Source organism: Epinephelus moara, chromosome 2, assembly GCF_006386435.1.
Source record: "Epinephelus moara isolate mb chromosome 2, YSFRI_EMoa_1.0, whole genome shotgun sequence".
NCBI lineage: Eukaryota > Metazoa > Chordata > Actinopteri > Perciformes > Serranidae > Epinephelus > Epinephelus moara.
The window spans coordinates 8,123,957-8,147,488 of record NC_065507.1 but is presented as its reverse complement, the minus strand read 5'-3'; the positions used below and the strand labels follow the sequence as shown (position 1 = coordinate 8,147,488).

The 23,532-nt window shown below is 42.2% G+C and overlaps 3 protein-coding genes across 5 annotated transcripts in view; all 3 read left to right on the top strand.

The window, feature by feature from the left end:
- The first annotated feature begins 4,820 nt into the window (after window positions 1–4,820).
- LOC126399329 (apolipoprotein A-I-like) lies at window positions 4,821–7,159 on the top strand. Its single transcript, XM_050059179.1, has 4 exons — window positions 4,821–4,910; window positions 5,620–5,671; window positions 5,807–5,951; window positions 6,129–7,159. Exons 2-4 carry the CDS (start codon window positions 5,629–5,631, stop codon window positions 6,730–6,732), a joined length of 792 nt encoding a protein of 263 aa, XP_049915136.1. The 5' UTR covers window positions 4,821–4,910; window positions 5,620–5,628; the 3' UTR covers window positions 6,733–7,159.
- A 1,093-nt stretch (window positions 7,160–8,252) lies between these two features.
- Window positions 8,253–13,144, top strand: LOC126399315 (T-box transcription factor TBX1-A). 2 transcript variants are annotated; one of them, XM_050059158.1, is made up of 8 exons: window positions 8,253–8,682; window positions 8,832–9,006; window positions 9,314–9,415; window positions 9,665–9,839; window positions 9,990–10,145; window positions 10,265–10,332; window positions 10,674–10,783; window positions 12,257–13,144. In XM_050059158.1, exons 1-8 carry the CDS (start codon window positions 8,676–8,678, stop codon window positions 12,442–12,444), a joined length of 981 nt encoding a protein of 326 aa, XP_049915115.1. In that variant the 5' UTR covers window positions 8,253–8,675; the 3' UTR covers window positions 12,445–13,144. The 2 variants fall into 2 exon arrangements, with proteins under 2 accessions (XP_049915115.1, XP_049915124.1); XM_050059167.1 differs by having other exon boundaries at window positions 8,255–8,682; window positions 9,668–9,839; window positions 12,257–13,143.
- Window positions 13,145–14,711: 1,567 nt separating this feature from the next.
- bace1 (beta-secretase 1) overlaps window positions 14,712–23,532 on the top strand; it is an 18,260-nt gene continuing 9,439 nt past the window's right edge. The window contains exons 1-2 of one of the 2 annotated variants that reach the window (XM_050073739.1): window positions 14,712–14,983; window positions 15,077–15,609. In XM_050073739.1, coding sequence (XP_049929696.1) covers window positions 15,274–15,609 — 336 coding nt within the window. In that variant the 5' untranslated portion in view covers window positions 14,712–14,983; window positions 15,077–15,273. Of the gene's footprint in view, window positions 15,610–23,532 lie in introns of both variants that reach the window. The other variant, XM_050073731.1, reaches the window with a different exon arrangement.

The window sequence follows — 23,532 nt, the reverse complement described above, 5'->3', positions numbered from 1 at the left end:
CTAGTTGTGGCATTTGCACTTAACCCAGGCACATGTTCCTTTCATGTTTGCAGGCCCTAACATTTCAAGGTGCACTTGAATACACCACATCATCTGTGGGACCGTCTCATGAGCAGCAAATGGCTACAGAGGCTCATAAAAGAAAAAGATAGCGTTCCCTATCACCGGTCAGAACAACGACTGGTTGGCAGAGAAGTTGCCCAAGTGTGTCCTCAATATTCTCTGATTACGTGAGCATGTCAGTATTCGTGAATGTGTGCTTGAGACTTTGTTGATTATTTTATGATTTAACAACATTGCTCAGTGACCCTGTATCCCCTTCATTTTGCTCCTCTAATGATTTAGGTTATCTGAGTTCAGGGTGGATCTTCTTGCTGTCAAGCTGTACAACTCACAGGGCGATGCAACCTACAGTGACACTGTGCGACCAGGGCTTCGGTCCAAATATCTGTATTAAAGCAGAAGCGACCTCAGCAGATGTGACATTGCAAAACCACTATCACTACAGTTAAGTAGACTTGTATAGCACGCCAAAGTGTGTGTGTGTCAGTGACAATGAGAGAGAGCTCCACACTGTTGCTTACAGCTGAGATAACCTCCCCTGCTGGTTCGAGAACAGTGCTCCATCAAGGAGGCAGCTGGAACAATGACGTGACCTTTGAACCTCAGCCAGGGCCTGATCAAATGGTGAATTTGCTGATTAAATATTTATCAGCTCCAGGCAATTACCCCACATCTGTCTGGCTGTTTGATGGTCACTGTAACACTGGTTGTTGTTGATCATCAACAGAGCTGTCCCTGTTCTTAGTAGAGCATCAATAAATCTGATCACAAGTGAGAAACTAGGTGGCTTTATGTAACTGTTGCCGTTAAAATCCATTGTGCTTTGACAAAAATAGCCCTCAGTTGTCTGCTAATTTTCCGATTACCCATGATTAACTTTTTCACTCCCTTTCACCCTTTGCAAATGTTCCTGCCACCTGTTGTAAAAATGATATATTCAGTTGACTTTAGTGTCATGAAACATGCAACCTTAGCAGTTGTCTTGCCAGCTAGGTGTTCTCAGTTTGTATTGATAACAATTACGACGTCAGTAATCTAGATAGATGGTTCCTTGTGGATGCTGAATCAACGTGGTGCAACGCAACCAGTCTCAAAGGTTGCTGTTCCAGATAAGAGTCATTCTTCTGACAAGGCCTGTTTCACTCCTGGTCAGCATCTCTGAGCTCAGAGCAACTGATATGTAGAACACTCTTATCTCAGGGGCCAGGGCAAAAGCCCTACAGACTACTGTGCAATGAGCCATGAGAGGGGCCATGTGCTGGGATCTGTTCAGCCTTTTACTGTTCTTGGTGTGTAGGATCATTTTCATCATTGATTTTTGGGTTGCTTGGTTAGTCAGAAACATGTCTTCACCTTCAAGGTCCCTGTTTGATCCAACTAGTGGTTTAAAACCATTGCTTGTCTCCTCTAGTTTGCACATCTAAATAATGCACACCTCTGCCAGAAATTCAGACATACTCAGTATTGGATGCCAACTACAAAGCCTCCATTGTTACACTTTCAAATTATCTGCTGTATTTCGCTAACTGATGTCAGACAAAAGGCTAGAGTTGATGACATCAGTCTGAACCTGGCAGGCATTGATGTGGCTTGCAGAGGTGACAGCTTCGTCACCTCTGGGTTAGTTGTCGGGGGGATGAGTCGGGACAGACACCACAGTGCCAAATGATACATAACAAAGGCAAATGGAAGTAGAGAAATACAAAGAAGGGTCAAATGTGATTTGGTTTTTAAATGAACATAGAGGATTTGCTGCAGACACACTCTGAAAACATCACAAAGGGAAACCGGACATTTGTCTTGTAGTTTACATTCCTGAAATATATAAACTCCTAAAAATATCTAGAAATATATAGAAATCCAACAGAACAGCCCAGCAACAAATGAATGTTCAGCCTTAGTTGAGGCTGTGACACAAAATATTAACTGCAGCTACAGACTGAAAAATACAGGCATGTTTGCACCATGAGAGGAACATAATGTACCCTGATGAGACCAGATGTGAACCAGAACCACCATATAGGTGCATTTTCTGATAGTCTCAGTAACAAATTTAGTCTGAATCAAAAAAACAAAACAAAAATACAACAGCATTATTATTGAAGCAGCAAAAGCAACTGTTATTTAAGACTATCTGGCTCTGTGTTCTGCACATTCTCATGAAATGTGTTTGAAAGAAGTTTTAAAGAACAACGCATTATTGGAGAATAAGTTTGTACGGATTCTATTTCCTTAAAAAAAAAAAACATTTCCAAATCAATAATACAGTTTAGAGGAGCAGTGTGTAAGATTTAGGGGGAATCAGTAGCATATAGTGGTGAGGACTGCTCACCACAACCAGCTGAAACTTCTCCCAGTGCCATGTTCACCGTTCAGGAGGTTTTTACTGGGAGCCAAATTATCTGCAGCGGGTCATGGTGTCTCAGAGTTTCAGCGACACCATGCCTGTCGTTGGAGACAGACCATAGTCCAGCACCTGATGATATGTGCTCACCTTTTTTCTGAGTCAGAGATTCAGGAGGTTTTTTTCTGGGAGCCAAATTACCTGCAAAGGTCTCTTCCTCTGATTTAATAAAGCACTTTCACGTTGAATAATCAGTGTTTTCCTAACGCTGCTCATCATGGAGGAGCTGCTAACTATGGTGGCCGACGCGAAAATGTGAAAACAGGAATGGCCCTAGATCCAGTGTTTGGTTTATCCATTCTGGGCTGCTGGAGAAGCAGGGCAGTACAACATGGCGCACTCCGTAGACGAGGACCCGCTCCCTATGTTGATATTAACAGCTCATTCTAAGATATCATATTACATTTCTGTCAATATATCCTCCTAAATCCTACACACTAGGTCTTTAAGTCAGGTATGGCGGCACACTGAATGGAGCAACTGTGTGATCTACTCCATTTCAATATACCAGCTACATCCCCACAATGAAGGACTCAGCTCCTTCCATTAACAAACTTTAACACTGTGAAGTTTACAAGGTATAAATAATTGTCATCCTCTTGGATTTCAGAATACTGTGCAGGGGTTCCCACTTTTTCTCATTATTCATGTTGCATAAGATATGAACTGGGCATGTTGCAATTGCTCAGAGCAAGTATTGACAGAAAAAGATTTTGGGAGTAATGGTATTCAGAGAAAAGTGTATTGATCATCCAGGCTACTGGAAGTACTGTACTGTATATTACGCAAAAAGCACAGGCCAGTCGCTCGGTTATGATTGATTGCCATTGACCACTGATGACAATGATTAACCTTGCACCTAATAACCCTGCACTAGGTCTTGGAAGGGAAATTGGTGGTACATATTTCTTTGAATACTGATCCCTGCTCCCATTCACACATGACCCCATGTAGGAAATGTTCCTGAACATCTCACGGATAGACCGCATGTGTGACACAGGCTTTAGACTAGCTTTCACTCTGAGGATAGTGATATGTAGAAGGCAAACTTTCTTTCTCTGATTCAAGTAAAACCTTTAGTTGCTGAACCAGAGCATGTTTTTAATATAATTCACTTTGTATTAGTATATTTCAAAAAAAAAAAAAAAAAGGAAAGGAATAACCTGTGGCAAATCTCAGTGTGAACCTTCTGATAGGGAATTAAAATATGAGGGTAATGGTTGTGCGACAGAAGACATTAAAGTACTTATGATATATGTACATCTGTGTAATAGATATCTCACTATACTATGATCATTCCTATTCCTCAAAGTACACAAAACCATAGTGACAAAGTCCACTGGTGATAGGACAACAAACAACAGCATGGCACACACTCTTTGACCTATTAATCATCACACACACATCAACCACAGACTCTGTTATCTGTAAACTGAGATAAGACCGTCTTGATACACTGTTCTCGACTGATGACTGTACTGTTGTGTGGCAGTGTGTGAGCACATGTATAATTGTTATTCTCTATTTCCTGAGTGCGGGTTGAATGTTATTACATTTCAGAGAGTCGATTTTCAAGTTGCTGTTGCGACAAGTTTGTTTGTTTCGCTTAGCAGCCTTTTGGCAGCACTGGGACTGTGAATAGCGTGGATTTCCAGTCCTGCACACTCTTCTGTAACAAGTGATATGCAAGAAAAACACTAAGAGGGCGGGGTGGGGGGGGCAAGAATGTAGAAAATAAAACAGGATCCAGTACAGACCCCTGTGGGACACCCTTACTTGGGCTATGTGGGGATATTTGAACTGGTTGGTGCTTTTCCACCAATCCCACCTACCCCCCTTCAGCTCTCCTGACTCTCTACTTTTTGTTTGATATCATAAAAACATTTTCTGTCTCGTCGGCCCCTCTCCTTTTCATCATATTCGCCCCTCTTTCCTAATTAATCATCTCTATGGCTCCGTCTTTACACTGAGTTGTTTATGTAAGCCTTTCATGTCTTCTTCATAATAAGAGCAGCTTGGCCACAAGACAATGAGACACATTTTTATCAAGCTGAAAAGACCCCAACTAATAGCTGTGCCAGAAGAATCAATGTAAAATGTTCCACTGTCCCAAAAAGAATGTGGTGAAGTCAAAGGACTGTTAGCCCCTTGGTACTTCAGCAAAAGTTACAGTGCATTTGTGATACTGATAATGTAAAGCAAATCTGACTTTGTGTCGGCGTGCATGCTGAGTGATCTCCTCCCAGCAGGTGACCATTGAACTCTCAACCCAGTCCCCCTGCTGAGTGAGATGGCAGGGGGGTGAGGTCCACCTCCACGGAGACACACAACCCTCACACCTCCACTCCCGCCCCTCCTCCCCACATGGACTCATCCCTCACCAGGGCACTATAAAAAGTCTGCTCTTGCTGAAATTGTTCAGTCTCATCACGAACTCCACCAGGTAAGACACACAGCTGCTGTGGCTCTAACTGGGACTCAGGTTGTAGAGGAGATGATCAGACAAGAATAACTGCTGGAGAGTTTTTTTTTTCATCTGACTAACTGAGATTTCTGCTATCTGTAAACTTTGATGAAGTTGTTAACTGGTACCAAAAGTTTCTCTGTGTGAAATACTTCATTTAATTAATTGTAACTCGGGGGTAACGCTGTTTAGTATGCTGCGATATTTTAGCAGTTATTCAAGAGACAAAGAGATCCCTAAATTTAAGTGCCTCTAGATATCGATTGTCTTTGAACTCAGAGAGGACTTCGTAATTCTATGACTGTGTCTTGCTGTAAAGCCTGGATGAGGATTAAACTGAAGTCCAGAGCTAATCTGTTTGAGCTGTCTCTCTGAGTTTATAGCCATCCCTAATCTACCCAGATTACGGGTTCTTTTAATAGGCAGCCGTATGTTTAGCATGAAGTCATTTGGACCAAGTCAGGGATGAGGGTACCGCTTAAACCGTTTGTGAAAGTGCTCTTACCCTTAAACCCGCTCATCTGGCCTTCACATTGTTTTACGTGGGAGATTCAAGACTTGTTGAATCAGTGGGTTTCAATTTTTAAATTGGGGTTTTGTTAATTCCTTTGTGCACTTAAAACATGTTTTATTGAAACTCCTTCTACATTGCTGTGAGTGTGACATGTTGCCTCTTTTTCCACCTTAGACCACCACCATGAAATTTGTGGCTCTTGCTCTCGCCCTTCTGCTGGCTGTCGGTGAGTGTTGAATGCAATGTTTCTTACTTAAGGGAAATACCTGATATGAAGATATTTTTCTATATATTTTATATTTAAAACATTGTATTTGCTGCTCTTCTCTCCTCCCCACCGTTCCTTTCTTTTTCTCCTCAGGCTCTCAGGCCGCTTCCCTGCAGGCTGATTCACCATCCAAGCTGGAGCACATCAGGGCTGCTGCGGATGTCTACCTGAATCAGGTGAAGGACAGTGCCAACAGAGCACTGGACCAACTTGATGACACTGAGTACAAGGATCTCAAGTAAGGCCCTTTCATTTTCCTCAGTCAGTATGAGGTTCTGTAATTGATACTTGTTCTGTCACTTGTTCATTCACCTTACTCTTCTCTGTCCCTTTTTACAGTCACCTTTTTACTCATTGTCGGTTTATTTCACTTTAGCTAAAATGCTTCTGCTCCTCCGTCTCTGTTCCCTCCCAGGGTCACACTGTCTGGGCGCTTGGATGAGATGTACAATCACATCAAGTCTCTGCAGAGTTCTGTTGCCCCCATGACCGACAGTGTTGTCGCCACCATAGCTGATGCCACCGCAGATGCGCGCACCTCTTTCATGGCTGATATTGATGCCCTGAAAACAGAGCTCGAACCCCAGTGTGAAAAGCTTAGGGAAGTCATTAATAGACACATTGAGGAGTACCGCGTTCAGCTGGAGCCCATCATCAATGACTATTACACCAAGCACACTGCAGAAATGGAGACCCTGAAGGCCAAGATGGACACTGTTGCGGAGGATCTGCATGCCAAGGTCACTACCAATGTGGAGGAGACCAAGGCTGTCCTGATGCCCATGGTGGAAAGTGTGCGTACCAAGCTCGCTGAGCGTTTAGAGAATTTGAAGGAGATGGCCACTCCCTACGTTGAGGAATACAAGGAGCAGTTGAAACAGGCCTACAGCCAGGCACAGAGCATCAATACCGATGAGGTCTCTGCCCTGAGGCAAAAGATCACACCTTTAGCCGAGGAAGTCAAGGTTAAGCTCCAAGCTATCTTCGAGGCCATCGCTGCAACCGTCACCAAGAGCTAAATCCTCTCTACCCTGTGCCTACAACTAACCTCACCTACCTGTCAGTCTTTGATCCATTCCGACTTCCTCTCCATCCTTTCTTTCCTGATGCGCAGCCGGACCAAGTCCCAAGATGAAGCCGATGCCTAACTGATGCACTTTTTGCAACAAAATGGCGGGACTCTTGCTCTCTCTCTCTCTCTTTCTTTCATGCAAACAGCTTACTTCATGCGCACATGCTCAAGCACATGCAAGCAAAGACATACGCAGACACATACACACTCAGCACACACATGCTTCACTCTTTGCAAGCCACAGTCAACTGCTTCCATTTTGTGTAGGAACTGTATGTGAATTAAGTACCTGAGCCTCTGTGTACTGATGCTTGTCTGATGAAAACTGTGCTTTGATGAAATACAGCTCAATAAACATCTGACTGTTTATACTACATTGCTCTGACTCTATATTGAACCCTTCCTTACTGATCTGCCTGTTTTGAAGCAGAATGTTGTCTGACAGTCACACTGCAATTCATTGTGTTACAACATCTATATCTGCCACATCTGAATCCAGCATCAGAACATAACTAATTCTATCTACACTATTAGAACTCACAATGCCATTTAATAACAAGAAAATGACCCTCTCAGGAATTTAACAGTACACCTTTGGCTTTATCTGAGTGTTTTTGACCTCAGTGAGCCTCTAAAGGTCATATCACACAGACGAGGGGTCATCATTGATCATAAGGTCCAGGGAAACGAACAATATTAATACAATCAGTTCTACTTAAGAGAGGCATTCAATAACATATGAGATGTTTCTGCCTGTGGTCCTGAAAGCTGTGATTAATGAGCTGATCGGGGGTGCAAATTGGCCTATTGACAAACTTAATTCATGTTGTTCTTTGGCAGGGAGGAGCCCACTTTTCTGTTATGGGTCCCTCAGGCTGGAACCCTTCAACACTGTCCCATCATAGTGCCACATGAGGCTATACACACACATCACATACAAACCACTAAATCCTTCCGAACAACTTTGATTTATCAAGATCATGCATCATATCATTTGTGTCTTACTTTGAGTTCTATGAACCTAGCTCAGGTCTTCATGTGACACAAATCCTTACATGACACACACTGGGAGACACTTTCAGAGACATGACAACTTAAACAGCACGACAGCAATGGAAAGAAGCCTAGGACTTAATCAGTGCATTCCTGACACTGTCTGATGTGTTGTATCTTTATAAATACAGCAGAATTACCATTAACTCAAACCAGAAACATCCACTTAAGTCAGTTTTAGGGAATAACTGACTCTCTAATTAGTGTGGTGTTGAAACTCTGCTCTGAGAAAATAGGCTATGAATAATAAAGGCAGTTTGTTGCTGTCTTCATCTGTCCACACCCAGTAACACTGGGCTGATCAGGATGTTATTAATGTCCTACTGGACAGTCAAGACAAGCTCCACTCAAAGCTTTAGGCTATAAGAAACAATAGGAAATGCAAGAAGGGGTTTCTAGACGCCCCAAAAGGGTTTTGTGTGTGTGTGTGTGTGTGTGTGTGTGTGTGTGTGTTTGCACATTTGTGCATTCACAGTTCTTGGGGCAGCATGCATGTGTGTGCAGCTGTGATTAGTGAATGTCAGCGGCACTATGAGTATTGTAATGGATGAGGCAGGCATGAGGTCCCCAGTGAGAGTCTCATGGTGTATAAAACCAGCTCGTTCCTGGACACAAACAGACACTCCTAACACTTGGATGTGCATCTACCACAGCACCTAGCACTGGACAGGGACAGTTCTATGTTGTGTAGCAAAGCTGTGGGTTTGGCTCTTTACCGGTCTCAACGTAAGGACAGGAGTTGCTGGTAGTGATCAGAAGTGGAAGAGCGGACTTTGATGAACAGAAATATCAGAGGAATTCATTCATATTATTCATCTTGAGGATTTTGCTCAAAATATGGAGGGTGAGTGTTTTTTTGGTAAAACTATCTGAGCTCAACGAGGAAAATACACATTCATGTGCTGATGATTATAGAAAAAAATCTGCGATCCAGTGTGAACCAAAGTTCACCATGCATCTCTCCTGTCCTCTCATTCACTCTCCTCTCCTCAGGTCCTCATCTGACCCGGAGCTGTGAACTATCTCTGCCCTGCTGTGCAGATGGGGGGTCACTGTCGAGCGCCAAGGCCCCCCAGGTCAGTGGGGTAAGAGTTCAGCTGGAGATGCATGCACTTTGGCAGCAGTTTGACCAGCTGGGCACAGAGATGATTGTTACCAAAGCTGGAAGGTAACAAAAACAAATATCATATTTAGATTCTTCATAATTAGGGATGCAGAATATTGGGTTTTGTGCACTGGCCCATTGGCAGATGCAGACATAAAATACAGTGCTTTTCAAAATGTGCACATTGTCATATTGGCAGAAATGTTCATTTTGGGCTGATAATTAATTTTAAAGTCTTTATCTGCTGATATCAACAGTGTGCCGATATTATAATGCATCCCTACATGTGTTATCACGCACTTCTACACTTTTTGTCTTTCTCTGGCGTCTTTTACCACATAATGTTCATTTGCATGTCCATAAACTGCAGGAGGATGTTTCCAACGTTCCAGGTGCAAATCTCCGGGATGGATCCTGCTGCTGAATACGTCCTGCTCATGGACTTTATTCCTGTTGACGATAAAAGATACAGGTCAGACACACACACAGAGTGAGATGTCTAATAGAGATCGGTACTTTTCCCCAGCGTACAGTAAATGTTTTTTGCTCATTTTCTAAATATGTTCTAGACCACCATTGTCCACCTCTGAGCTAGCTGCTTTTGTGCAAGCTTCATCTTACTTTACCAGTCCTATTTTACAAATTATAAAAGTGTGTGTGTGTGTGTGTGTGTGTGTGTGTGTGTGTGTGTGTGTGTGTGTGTGTGTGTGTGTGTGTGTAGCAGATATGCTTTCCACAGCTCATCCTGGTTGGTGGCGGGGCGAGCAGATGTTGTAGCCCCTAGCAGGATGCATTTCCACCCAGACTCGCCTGCCTGTGGAGCTCAGTGGATGAAGCAGACCGTATCTTTCGACACTCTCAAGCTCACCAACAACCTGCTGGATGACAATGGACATGTCAGTTAAAGTCTTTAATGCGACCTCTATAGCCTTTTGCTCATCAAAGCAGAAGATAAAGTACATTGATTTCAACTTCATCACAACAAAATACTGAAGTGTCTTTTTTTGACTTGCTTGCTGTGTTTTTTCCACCCTCCTCCTTGCTAGATGATACTGAACTCCATGCATCGCTACCAGCCACGCTTCCATGTGGTGTATGTGGATCCAGCTCCCAACAGTCACTTAAATGCATACAGGAACTTCTGCTCTTTTTCCTTCCCCGAGACACGCTTCATGGCCGTCACTGCCTATCAGAACCACCGGGTAGGAAGCCCCGGATCAGTAGGCTTTTCATTGTACATTCATCGACAGAACCAGCACAGGATTAGGCCGCAATTTCTGTCCTTTTAATCTTTTTTAACTTCACCCTCTCTCTCTCTCAGATCACCCAACTAAAAATTGCTAGCAATCCATTCGCTAAAGGCTTCAGGACGACAGACCCCCAGGACCGGTGAGTGTCTGTCAGTCAGGTCTGAATACAGTTTGCCTGATTAAGAAACACACGTGTAACACTTGCCCTGAAAAGGCCAGTTGACTAGATCATAGTGTATCATCACCGCTGTTATCAGTCGGTACATAGTGATAAGGCAGCGGTCTCCATGATAGTTAGTCTTTGACCTTTGTTTTCAAAGGGAATCACACATGGCAGATTGTTGGCCAAGTAGGGTTAAACTGTGAGGGACATGCTTATGGTGGTTCTATATATACACGTGTGTGTGTGCGGGTATGTATACCTCTGCCTTCCATGCTTGTGTGACTGTATGCAGAATCTGTGTGCATGAATGTGTGTAGGGTGGGTTATTCTGGACCCCTGACGGTGTGGTGTCCACCAGAGGGCAGAGCTGAGCCTCTCACCACCAAACCTGGAGAGCAGAGATGCTGGGCCTCAAAGACCTTGACAAGTGAGTAAATTCAGGATTCAGTTCTGTATTGCCACATCAACACGAATATGAGCTCACTTACAAAGACAAAGAAAGGCAAAACACACACACAATGCAGACAGGTACCACCCATACCCATAAAATAATCATGAAAGAAAAAGATAAGATGCGTACAAGTGCATTAAAACATCTGCTCTATTGCACAAGGAGGTGGACAGCTTCAGGTCATGTGCTGTTTTGGAACGTGGATGTTCTGGTCTTAATGTGTCTTCTGTGAGAGGTTAGGAAATTAAAAAGGTTGCTGGTCGGGTGAGAGAGGTTCTTTAAAGGTGCAATGTGTACACTTTAGGGGGATTTAGTGGCAGCTAGGGGTGAGGATTGCAGACTGCAACCAGCTGAAATTTATCCCAGTTTGAATTACTAAGATACTGAATTCCAAATTGCTCTTAGTGAGGTGTGATCCACCCTGTTGCTACTATGATCCATTCCTTTAACAGATGTGATTGGTTGTCACAGATACAGCCTTTTGTGAGCCTGCAAGGTGTGGAAATGAAATGAACAGCTGACTGTGACAGTATTGTCACTGTTAGTGTGATCACTCGGCTGATGGAAGGCTGAGGCAGACAAAGTCGTCACTGCTGCACTGTTGCATTTTTCCAGTTTTCCAAATATCTTATTCATTCATCATTTCATTTCTGGCGTTATAACGTTATTGCATTAGGTGTGAAATGTGTGTGTACCCCTAGTTAGATCAAGCACACATATTATCCCTGCACGAACATGTCTCTGACCTCTTTGTGTTTCCACCATTTTCTCCCCCACTTAAGAAACTCTTAAGCCTCTTAAAAGTCCTCCTCCCGGCTTCTAACTGTTCTTCACCTTAATAATAACGTTATAACTTTATCTTCACAAGGACCTTGTCTTAACTTTAAGGGGAAATTCTAAGAAAACGTCACAATTCTGAGAATTTTCTTAGAATTTCATCACCAGGAGCGACTCGTAGTGGTAGGAAGCTTTGGGAATACGGCCCCTGGGCTACTGTCGAAACATGGCGGACTCTGTAGATGAGGACCAGCTCCCAATGTAGCTATAACCAACTCATATTAAGGCAACAAAAACGCAACAAATCTTTTTTTCAGGTGATTCTACACAAACGAAAACATACGCATTTTATTGTATTCCATTCCTGCTAATATATCGCTCTAAATCCTACACACTGGGCCTTTAAAACTCCTTACAGCGTATTTATTTGTATGTTAAAGTACATGTCGGGTGCAGCGAATCATGTTCAGTACATACTACATGCAAATTTCACCATAGGTTTCTTTCTTTGACTTTAACTTTAAAATTCTTCTTATATTTTGCTGCATTGGTTGGATCCGATGCTTACTACAAGAGGCAGGGTCGAAGATAAGATTCTCAAACAACAGGTTTAACAACTTTTTTCTAAGTGCTGATCAATACCTGTCCAATTGTATTCTCCTGCGTCCTCAGGACAGGACGACCCAGCCTCGTTGTTGGTGGAGCAGCAGTGTGGACTGTTCCACCACTGTAAAGACTCTGAGGGACTCACCACGGAGAAGAAAGATGGCGACAGCATGTTAGCACCTGCTTCCTTCCTCCCTATTCCTTCCTACTGGGACTGTCCAGGATCATCTCAAGAGAGAAGCAGCCTGACATAAGGAAAGAGAAGCAAACCGAAGGAGCTTTGAATTGAATTTTTTTGACTGACTGCTTGCTTCCTCGTTTGATGTCATACAAGTTTGATTTATGTTTTATTTATTAATGATAAATGCATATAGCTTGTGGTCACCCTCACAGAATTTAATTTATTGGGACACTATCCATCAAAACCATAATATTCATGGCAATATGATGGATGCACTATAATGACGCTATATGCTAGATAATACAACAGCATACAGGAAAATACAATGTAGTACTTTGGGCTGTGATGACCCTACAAACTCACAGCTGAGAACACAAAACCTTTTAAGTCTCACATGGCAATTTCTCATCTTAACATTTGTGCAACTACACCTGTCTGTTGCCTAAAATAATAAAGTGACACTTTGAAATCTTTGTCTCTGTTTTTTCCCCCCTAAATGTAGACTATAATAATGAATCAGATGCAAACAATATGGCCTTTGTTGTAGCTGTTCTGGGTGAGAGCAGGTAACAATGCCTAAAATGCATACCGTCTCTCTAATGGGAACAGAAACGGCTGTGATCCGTGAAAACTTCATTACCCAGAATACCGAGTGCCACAATGTTATTTCCGGAAGAAGCGGCGAGAGCCATGACGTGAGAGTGACTCTGCCTTCAAATTAAAGTAGGCTACATTTAAAAAAAAATGTAACAATATATAATGTATGGTGTGTATATGTTGCCAAAATTTCATTAAACAATGATAAATTGATAAATAAACAGTTCTACACATAGGACGTTCAGTTCTTTACAGTAAAGTGAATATTTTAATTACAAATTTCACCACTGGAGTGGTTACATAGAATAACCCTACAGCAAAGGGGAATAATTGGTCTGTGAGATAAGACTTTAACAATCCCATACATGATGAAATCACGAGGGAAAAAACACAAATTATAAATAAGTCATCTACGCTGTTGTACGCATTTATACATGTGGTGGTGTGTCTGTGTCACTCTGCAATTACACCTCCAAAACACTAGTTGGCAGCAGGGTTTCGTCGAAGTGCTGTAAAGTTTAGTTGATTCAAAACACACATTAAACACACGTTAAACATGGCTTAATAGCGACAGTTTCAAACACAAGTACAAAAATCAGCTTCACTATAACTCGCAGCATTCACAGACAAACACTTGTCTTTATCTGGACACATTTTCCCCACAAATACAACATGCTAATGTTTTTAGCACAAGCCTATGGCATCTTACATTGTATAAATTAGCCGAGCAGCTAGCAGACTCTTCTCATATAAAACCAGGGACAACAGCAACATTTCACAAAAGTAACGTTACATAATTTGGCTCCATTACAGCTCACAAGGTTCACTGACAAAACAACTGTCTTATACTAAACACGTTTTCCAAACAAATACAACATGCTAACGTTATTAGCACAAGCCTATGGCTTATTACATTGTATGAATTAGCCTAGCGACAAGCGGAGATTTCCTCTGCTCATATGAAGCCAGGATAAATCACACACAAGACTTAAAATGCTATTTTGTGGAGGCTTTATTGTCTTCACAATTTATTGTTTCTTATCTGTGAAATTAAGTAAATAAAAGCTTGGTTTCCACTGAGGGACACCTTTTACTATTACCTACTCTGAATGTAATATCAAGTATTTTATTGTGCAACTAGAGGTCAAATCAATCCTCCTGAGACCCGAACTTTTATTTGGTTCGCATTTTAATTTCTCTGAGCTATTTGGGTATAGTATAAAATACTAAACATTGTCAACAACAATAAACTCCCAATGTCCTCAAACGAGCTGATGATAAATTCCTTATGTCTTCAAACCAGTAGGCTACTTTCTAATTAACAGTGTCTTGGCGCGTTTCTGTCGCTAATATTGGTAACATTTCTATGGCGAATCAAACTACAAATGTTATCAATCATAAATAGTTTCTACATTTAATTTGATCAGGTTTATGCTGGGCTGTTTTTTAATTGTTACGTTATTGCGGTTTTACTGCCACTAGATGGCACAAGTGTCCACAGACAAGGACAGCAGGTCTAAATTAAGCAGAATGAGGAATAATAATAATAAGGTCCAGTAAACCCAAACTGTGATGTCCTTGTGTGAGGACACAGGGTCTCAGGAGGATAAAGGATGGCAAAGCTTCATTTTACAGACTGGTTTATTACTGTTTTATTTAGAAAACGTTCACAGGAAGTCGCGTGGTTTTACATTTCTAACTTGACGGTGCTGGTGATGCTCGCGCTCTCGCAGCTCTGAAGGATGCAGCGGGGTGGATGGAGGAGGAGGAGGAGGAGGTGAAAGACTGGAAGGCGGAGAACTGAATGAACGGGTCGGGGAAGGGGAAGGATGCGGATTACGGTAGCTCGCCGGCCAGCCTGCCTACCGACGATGGTCTCGGTCGTCTGACGTGAGGATGTGCGGAGAAAACGACGCGAGCCTGCGGTTTGTTGATACGCTGAACACGGAGGGAGAGCTTGTAATTTACCCGTCGGCTCAAATAATCTGTGACACCGAGGGTTGCCAGGTTTGATTGTGAGGGTGATTTTTTATTTCCAACGTAGGCTGTTTTGTATTTACATTTAGCCTACGTTGTGATTCATCTTATATCGGTTTCCTTTCTCTTAGTTGAACGTCAAGAAAACCGGGGAAAAAACACAGTGACCCTTGTGGTGCAACTGCCATCATGGTTTTAGCCGTCATTTTAGCATCATCACCACCTGATCTCTTCTCCTGTGCCGCTGCAAACTGGATGTCAAACTGAACGGAGCGTCGTAAAGTCCAAACCAAGCGAACCTTAAAATACAACTTTACCGAGTGTCAACATGGAGGCGTCGACGTTAACGCCTCGCTGGTTGACAGGTCTGTTTCTATGGACAACGTTATGTCTGCTCAGCAGCGGTCAATCCGCGCCGGACGCCTCAGGCCTGCCTCTAGCTATCCGCGTGCCACTGCGGCAAGGCGCTCGCGCTGAGCAGCCAGCGCCGCTGCCCGTTGCCTCCGCGCACCGCGAGCGCGGCAACGCTGGGAAGCACGGTGCGCGCAGGCGGAGAGGAGCGGCAGCGGGCGGCATCAGCTTCGTGGACATGATTGATAACCTGCGTGGGAAGTCCGGTCAGGGATACTACGTGGAGATGGCTGTGGGCTCTCCTCCGCAGAAGGTAAAGTTTAACTGAGTAGGACAGGGTGGCATGCCCCTCCGCCTCAATACCTCTTTTTTTAGTTTTTAATTTAATTTTATAATTTTATATACTTTATTAGTTCTCAAGGGGAAAAAACTCTACTCCCAACACCTGTATTACATGACTGTGCTATACTGAATTGTGACATTTCATCTGAGTTGATGATTTATTCCCCCAGAATCATTTTATAGTTTTATTTTTTTGCACAATTAAAACACAAAAAAGCAAGCAAAAATAATAATGCAATACAGTGCAGGGAGAGGCAAAATAATCAGAGGGCTTATTTGAAGACTCCACCAAATACAATTTTCACAGTTATTAAAAACTCAAAAGTACATAATGATAAGAAAACGTGATAACAAACTGTTAATAACAAAATATGTTTGATTGCAAAAAAACAAACAAACAGCAATAATAATATGAATTTAGGAGCAGGAAATGTGAGTATGTGATGTATTGTCAGTGTGTTGTAGTTGGGATTTTAGTTTGTTTTATTTAGTTTGATAGCTTGTTTGTAGCTCGGGCGTCTTGCCCATTTTCATTTATGTGCTATAACAAATAAATTGGCTACTGCACCAATTTATTTCTCCCAGCAATGTTTATGTTTATGCATCATCATCCTGCACATGTTAAAATCATATCACAATATTTTTAATTTTACAGTAAATTGACTTTGATCTTAAGGAGGGCATCTTCTCCCGTCTTACCCCACATGGCGGGATTAATACGTTGTCAAAGCACTTTTGAATGTAGCCTATAGTCTATAGCGGGATTTATGGCCTACGCCGTTGTGAGCGTTTATACTTGTGCGGTGGTGTGTCTGTGTCACTCTGCAGTTACACCTCCAAAACACTAGTTGGCGGCAGAGGTTTCTGTGAAGTGCTGTAAAGTTTAGTTGATTCAAAACACACATTAAACACACATTAAACATGACTTAATAGCAACCTTTTCAAACACAAGTACACAAATCAGCTTCACTATAACTCGCAGCATTCACAAGCAAAGCACTTGTCTTTATCTGGACACATTTTCCCCACAAATACAACATGCTAATCTTAATAGCACAAGCCTATGGCATTTTACATTGTATATATTAGCCTAGCAGCTAGCGGACTTTTCCTCTTCTCATATAAAACCAGGGACAACAGCAACATTTAACAAAGGTAACGGCACATAATTTGGTTCCATTACAACACACAAGTTTCACCGACAAAACAACTGTCTTATACTAAACACGTTTTCCAAAGTAATACAACATGCTAACGTTATTAGCACAAGCCTATGGCATATTACATTGTATGAATTAGCCCAGAAACTACGCTGTAGCTACAGAATCCATTCAGCGCAGAAGTATAAATTCTGCCTACAGAAACTGTGCACTTTTTGGCCTATAACATAACTATTATAAAAAAAAATCAAATGATTTGAAACAAGCACACTAAAAAACAATAAATATTTCTTCAAGGGTGACATTCAGTGTCATATTTTTTTTATTAGCCTATCCTGTGCAGAGTCTGGCTCCCCCTGCAAAATGCATTTTTCATCTTTGGTCTCCTGCTCCAGGTCTTTCACTCTGTCTCTCTGTTGAATTTAATCTGCTTTGTTGGCAGGAATGTTGCATTAAATACCAGCTACACTTAACTCTCTGTGGTACCACTTCAAAAAAATCATTAAATCTAGTGCTATTTATTGATTAAAAAAAGTATGGAAATAACAAAACACAACATGGCCAGAGCCTTAACATTAAAGACACACAGTTTTACATTTTTCACACTTTTACCTCAGTCTTGCATCCGTGTGTCTGTATGCTATGTGTGTATGTGTGTGTATCTCACTCTTTTGACCAACAAGTTATAACACTAACATAATAATAATAAGTAACTTTAACTCATCTTCATGCAGCACACACTCTTACACACACTGCATCATAATAATCATGATCAGGCCTACATAACCATACTATTGAGTATACTGTGTGACTCAATGGGAGGTGACATCACACAGTGTAGCCTATGTCCTCAATTTACGTTAATATCCTCATAATCTGATATTTTCAATGTAAGATTTTTACAACTGAACGCAAAATTTAAGTAAGTTGACGGAAAAGCACTTCAAATATATTGTCCGATGACCAATACTGTCGATGGCCCTGCGTTGACAGATGGCCCGTGTGTGTGTGCGCATGTGAAAGTGAGAGAAAGGACTGAATGATACAGACAGATAATGGAACCATTAATTCTGCAGAGTGAGGAGTGCCAGCTGGGTGCAGCTGCGATGTACAGGCTGGCACACAGAGGGCGACGGATAGAGGGAGGGAGAGAAAGTGATGAGGTGGTAGAAGAGGAGAAGAAGGAGAGGGGGAGAAGGTGAAACAGGGAGTGAAACAGAAATGAGTAAGTCGACAAGAGAGAGAAAGAGATGGAGAGGAACAAGGAGTGAATGAGAGTGAGAGAAGAAGAGAGAGGAGATTAGAGAGAGAGACGGATGGTGCTAAGTGGAGGTGTCACTGTGCCACTGGGAGACACTGGGGTTTTCTATATCAGAAGGCTCAGCTTTGCCTGGTTGGGGCATTAAACTGGGCACCACAGAGACTACCAGCCAGTTGAAGCCAATCAGCACAGACAGACAACACACTGTTTTAGTGGTTGTCCTCCAACCAGTGGCCAGGGATCCATCCTCTGTCTGCAGTCATTCACTCTGCTGGAGTGTCCACCATCAAGGCTCAGGTATCATTTGACATTTTTTATTTTAGTGGCAATATGATACCAGAGTTTTGATACTGATTGATATTAAAGTGATGCTTTCTTAGACATTTTACTGATAAACCTTTTTTTAAAGCACCGCTGCTTTGGTTTACTGTATTTAAGTCTTTCTGTTTCATTTGCTCGGGGTCAGCTCAGCTCCAACACATTCTCACATTTTCTACGTCCACATACGACGTGCATCGTACCCTGGGTGTGTTGGTTGTTGCCGTTCTGGGACACCCTGTAAAGTTCTGTCTGTTGCATGCATTGTCTTCTTTCAAAAGAAACGCACTACGTTGGTACAACACCGCAAATTCACATTTTTTCCTTCAACAACAAGGCAACAAACACACAAAGTTGGGTTTAGGAAAAAAGAACGGGTTGGCTTTCTCTCACTTTCACCACCTCAACTTTCATCCTTGTCCCACTGCGTTTCCCCCTGATGCCGCCGGGCACCGTTAAACTATATTGGCGACCAGCCGTGTATCATGCCAACATTAAAGGACGCCTTTTTTCATTGGTTTCTGACGCTGCAAGTCACTGCCCAAGTGCCAGATTCCGACAACTCTGGAGTGAGGCTGGGCTCCCAGCTCAGATCCACTCTGTGTCTGTTAGTTCACCAGTGTGCCAGTATACTTTATTAAACTCACATCACCACAGCAAACTACTGGACGAAAGACAAGAAGTGAATTTCACTTTAAGAATGAGGTGGCTGTCACATTATCTTTGTCCTCTACCATTTTGGAGCTTACATCAGAGTGCATTCAGGACACTACTACTACAGCTACTAGTAACGTATTCCCAACATGAATACAATGAGCAAAAACCCAGTATATTCAAGAGACACAATCAAAAGCTTTAAAATCTTTTTTTCCTTTAGTTTGGACACTTTAAGATGCAAAAACTAAGGTGAAAACAAACTGGCTAATGTCTGACAGCACATTTACAGCTTCTAATACTCGGACTTGATTCAAACCATGGATTAGTGTTGCACGGTATACCGGTACTAAAATAGTACCGTGGTACTAGAGTATTCCAAACGGTACTATACTGCATTTGGAAAATACCGGTACTTTGAAATCGATTCAATTCATCAATTTAGTTAATTTATTTTACTCATTTATGCACACAAACGCCCTTCTTTTTCCTATTGGAGCACAGATTGCACAAGTGGTGTGTATGACAACACCTGTATCAACATTCACAGCTGGCGCACGTGAAAAAAGACAAGAGAAAGTCTGCCTCGCAAAGGGAGACTACACGAGACAACACCAACTTGGTGAAACATTTGAGCAACCAAACCGTGACGTCTGTACCGAGGTACTTACAGAACCATGATTTTTTGGTACCGTTACACCCCTACTATTTATTGTTCTAAAGGTTTGTAGCCAAAAGGACTTTTCCTTAGGAAAAGTACCGAAGAGTATCGAAAAGTATCGAAATTCATATTGGTATTGGTACTGAAACAAAGATTTTGGTATTGTGACAACACTACCATGGATACATTACACTTGGCAACAATGCTGTTGTGAATGTGTCGTTGGCTTTAGGCACAAAAACCACTTACTTATGGTCAGGAAAGATCATGTCTAGGCTTAAAAGACTAACGTTTCGTGCAACAAAAGTTGCTGGAACAGCAGGGACGGCTCAGTGTAAACACCTGTGATCGGTGGCTCAGATGCTGCTGGTAAACTGAAACAAAACTTAGGCAGTATTTTCGGAGAAATGGGTGTTCGTTATTGGGATAACTGGCTGTTGGAGAAATGGTCTTTCGGTCCAATGGGACATTTTTTGGACTAATGGGACATAGAAATTCAGGGCCATTGGAACAAAGGCATGGCTCCTGAAAATTGCAGTGTTGAAGAAACGCACATTTATTGAGGTGAAACACCAAATGGACAAACTTGGGGTTGGCTTTCACTTTCACTTGCAATACTGTTTACAATAAGTAGCCACCATCATAGGCATATTATACCTTAAAAGTGTTTGTAGATTTCAAATACTGGAATTGATGAGGAGCTCAGGAAACTGAAGCATGACGAGGGCCTGCTAGCTCACCTGGTAGAGCAGGCACCCCAAGTACAATGGTAGTGCCCTTGCCGTGAGCTCAATTCCAACCCATGGCCCCTCGCTGTGTGTCAGCCCCCCTCACACTGCATCTGTCCTATCAAATATCTTCAAAAAAAATTGAAGCATGACCTTTAGTGCGGCACAAAAACAGCAGTTCCCAGACTTGTGCATATTAAACCAGTAGAAAAGTGCAGGTCAGGGGTCGGTGACCATCTCATACATTAAAATGACCAGTCAGGATATCTATATCAGGCTTTAATAAGGTATTAAGGTTTTAAAAGCCCTGGTGTAGCCTATAGATAAATGAAGCTTTATACAAATTGATTTATCAATGGGTAAATGCTCCTGAACTGAAATGATCATGATAGCAGGAGTGATAAAAGGCCTTATATTAACTTAGAGATGCAAAGTTGTGGAAATGACCTCAAGTCATTTACTGTAACTTGTAGATATACATTGTGTTCTGGTAACCACTAGATGATTTCTCCTCCGTAGTGGAGGGGGAAGGGCAAATATAATGGCTGGAACAGACAGGCACTCTGCCAGGGAGACCGGAAGACAGAGAGGGAGAGAGACACAGAGCAGGGAGAGACATGAAGTGTCAGTGTGTCAGGATGCAGCCTTCAGTGTGTGTGTGAGTCTCCGTGTATGAAACAAACACATCCATCCTGCGCAGTCAGCAGATATCTAGCCAAGAGAGGAAGACAGAGTGTGTGCAGCGTTATTACACCATGAAAGTAGCCGTGTTTGTAGAGACATCAACTGCAGGCATGTGTGTGTGTATCATTGACATGGATGCATGTGTGCGTTAGACAGAGTCAGTATTTATTCTGGGCTTTCAGGCCCAGCCCTTGAGACAGTAGCACTTCTCTGGATATTTAAAGAGCCAATCCATTATTGAACAGCTTGCTGTGGCTCTATGGCTGCCTGTCTGTGCATCGGTTTGGGTGTTTCTGTACAACACTGTCTATCTATATCCTCGTGGGTTTGTCAATCAGTACAGTGATACAGAATGTGCTGCAACTAATCTTTAAACATAAATAAAACTTACATTAGTACGTCTTAATCAGAACCACTTGAATGAGAATGTATTGACTGGACTTAGAATTAAATGCATGACTTACAACACACACAGTTCGCCTCATGCAGTCATATTTTCTCTTAGTTTTCTGTTAATAAAAAAAGGAGTCAACTCCAGCATAGGCAACACCCACTAAACACTATGAAAGGGCAGGTGTTGTGCAATGTGCAGATTTTCTGAAACATGTCCAAGAATTGGAGGGATGTTACTTTAAAAGAGTGTAAAAAGAAGAAGTTTTGCAGCTGCGAAATCAACATACTGTTAAACTTAAACTAAGTAAGCATGAATTTCCAGTGTGTCAGTACTGACGTTACAGGAAAACCAAAAACCCAGCAATAGCAAAACATTTGTGATGCTGTAAATGCTGTGTTTGCAGCAGTGGTGGATGAAATATTCTTTATTTAAGTGAAAGTACTAATACCACACTTTAAAAATACTCTGTTGCCAGTAAAAGTCCTGCATTGAAAATGTTACTTAAGTAAATTATGGAAGTGCAATCAGATATTTGGGTACTAAAAGTAAAATCAGGCCTACTCAATGCAGACATTTTAAATCAGTTTTATGAATCAATCAATTTGAGAGGCATGAACCATGAAATAAACATTGCACTCAGTACTTGTTAGATGGTACATTTGTGCTCAGGGAAGATGATTTTGGAGGGAAATGGACTGTGAGGGAACATATTCTTATCCTCTGTATTGATCATGAAGGACCTTCAGTGAAGTCTGCCTGACTTTAAAGCTCTCATAAGTACAAGGATGAATGAGTCGGTTGGGTTTTCCAAGTCTTTGTAGGTGCTCTAAAATAATTCTGCATGTTACTGTGTATCTTTTATGTTTTTTATTGTGTGGTTGTTTGGCTGTATTTTTTTGTGTGCTGCTGTCTTGGCCAGGTCTGGTTAAATATGGGTTAAATAAAATAAATTACTGTAAACAGTCGGGATGAGAGTCACCACCTCCAAATCTGAGTCCATGGTTCTCGGCCGTAAATCACTGGATTGCCTATTCTGAGTTGGGGGTGAGTTACTGCCTCAAGGGAGGGAGTTCAAGTATCTCGGGGTCTTGTTCAGAATGGAGCGTGAGATGGATTGGCGGTTTGGTGCGGCTTCTGCAGTGATGTAGGCGCTGCACCGGTCCGTCGTAGGGAAGAGGGAGCTGAGCTGGAAGGCGACGTTTTGGATTTACTGGTCCATCTACGTCCCAAACCTCACCTATGGTTATGAGCTCTGGGTAATGACCGAAAGAATGAGATCGCAGATACAAGTGGCCTAAATGAGTTTCCTCTGTGGGGAGTGCTCTTGCCCACTTCCTTTTCCTCTTGCCCAAGAGAAGAGCAGCTGTCATGCAACTGTCTCAGATGCAGGTGTGTCAGAAATTATCACGTGAGTCCTAACATTTCAGTGTTTCTGGACCTTTAAAGAGAAGAGCAAAAATAAGAAAACACTGGTGAATCCCAAAAATCAATGGGTACTAAAAATATGAGAGCAAACTGTGGACACAAACAATAATACGATAAGATTTGTTTGTATATTGCTTCCTGATTGAGGCCTGGTGTGTCATTACAGCAGCAGAACAACCAAGAGACATGTGATATATGGACGTTTCTATATGTGGGAAGTGTATCTGTAGATATGACGCATATACTGTAGTTACTGTATATTTCTGTCTTCACCCCCACCTGCCATTTGCTCCATTCACACACTCACTAACTGTTTTGACTGATTGCGCAAAATATGATACTCACAAAGAGATGCAGACAGAAGAGGAGGAGATGGGAGAGAGAAGGAGTAGAATGGGCAACCTGAGAGGATTGAGCAGTGGGGGGGTTAGAGTGTTAGAGTGGAGACAGAGAGGGGGACGGAGAAGGACATTTAGGGCAGCTCGGGACACTACAGGGGGAAATGGATACTGAGAGTGACTAAGAGCTGAAAAATGAAAATACAAGAGACGTGAGGCGATTAGCCAAAGACTAGCCCGTAAGACCATCAGGATAAAAAGATATCAATAG

Coding starts and splice junctions, on each gene's coding strand:
- LOC126399329 (XM_050059179.1), top strand. CDS start 5,629: ATGAAATTTGTGGCTCTTGCTCTCGCCCTTCTGCTGGCTGTCG. Junction 5,672..5,806: donor CGCCCTTCTGCTGGCTGTCG/GTGAGTGTTGAA, acceptor TTTTCTCCTCAG/GCTCTCAGGCCGCTTCCCTG. Junction 5,952..6,128: donor ACTGAGTACAAGGATCTCAA/GTAAGGCCCTTT, acceptor GTTCCCTCCCAG/GGTCACACTGTCTGGGCGCT.
- LOC126399315 (XM_050059158.1), top strand. Junction 9,007..9,313: donor ATTGTTACCAAAGCTGGAAG/GTAACAAAAACA, acceptor CATAAACTGCAG/GAGGATGTTTCCAACGTTCC. Junction 10,146..10,264: donor CTGCCTATCAGAACCACCGG/GTAGGAAGCCCC, acceptor TCTCTCTCTCAG/ATCACCCAACTAAAAATTGC.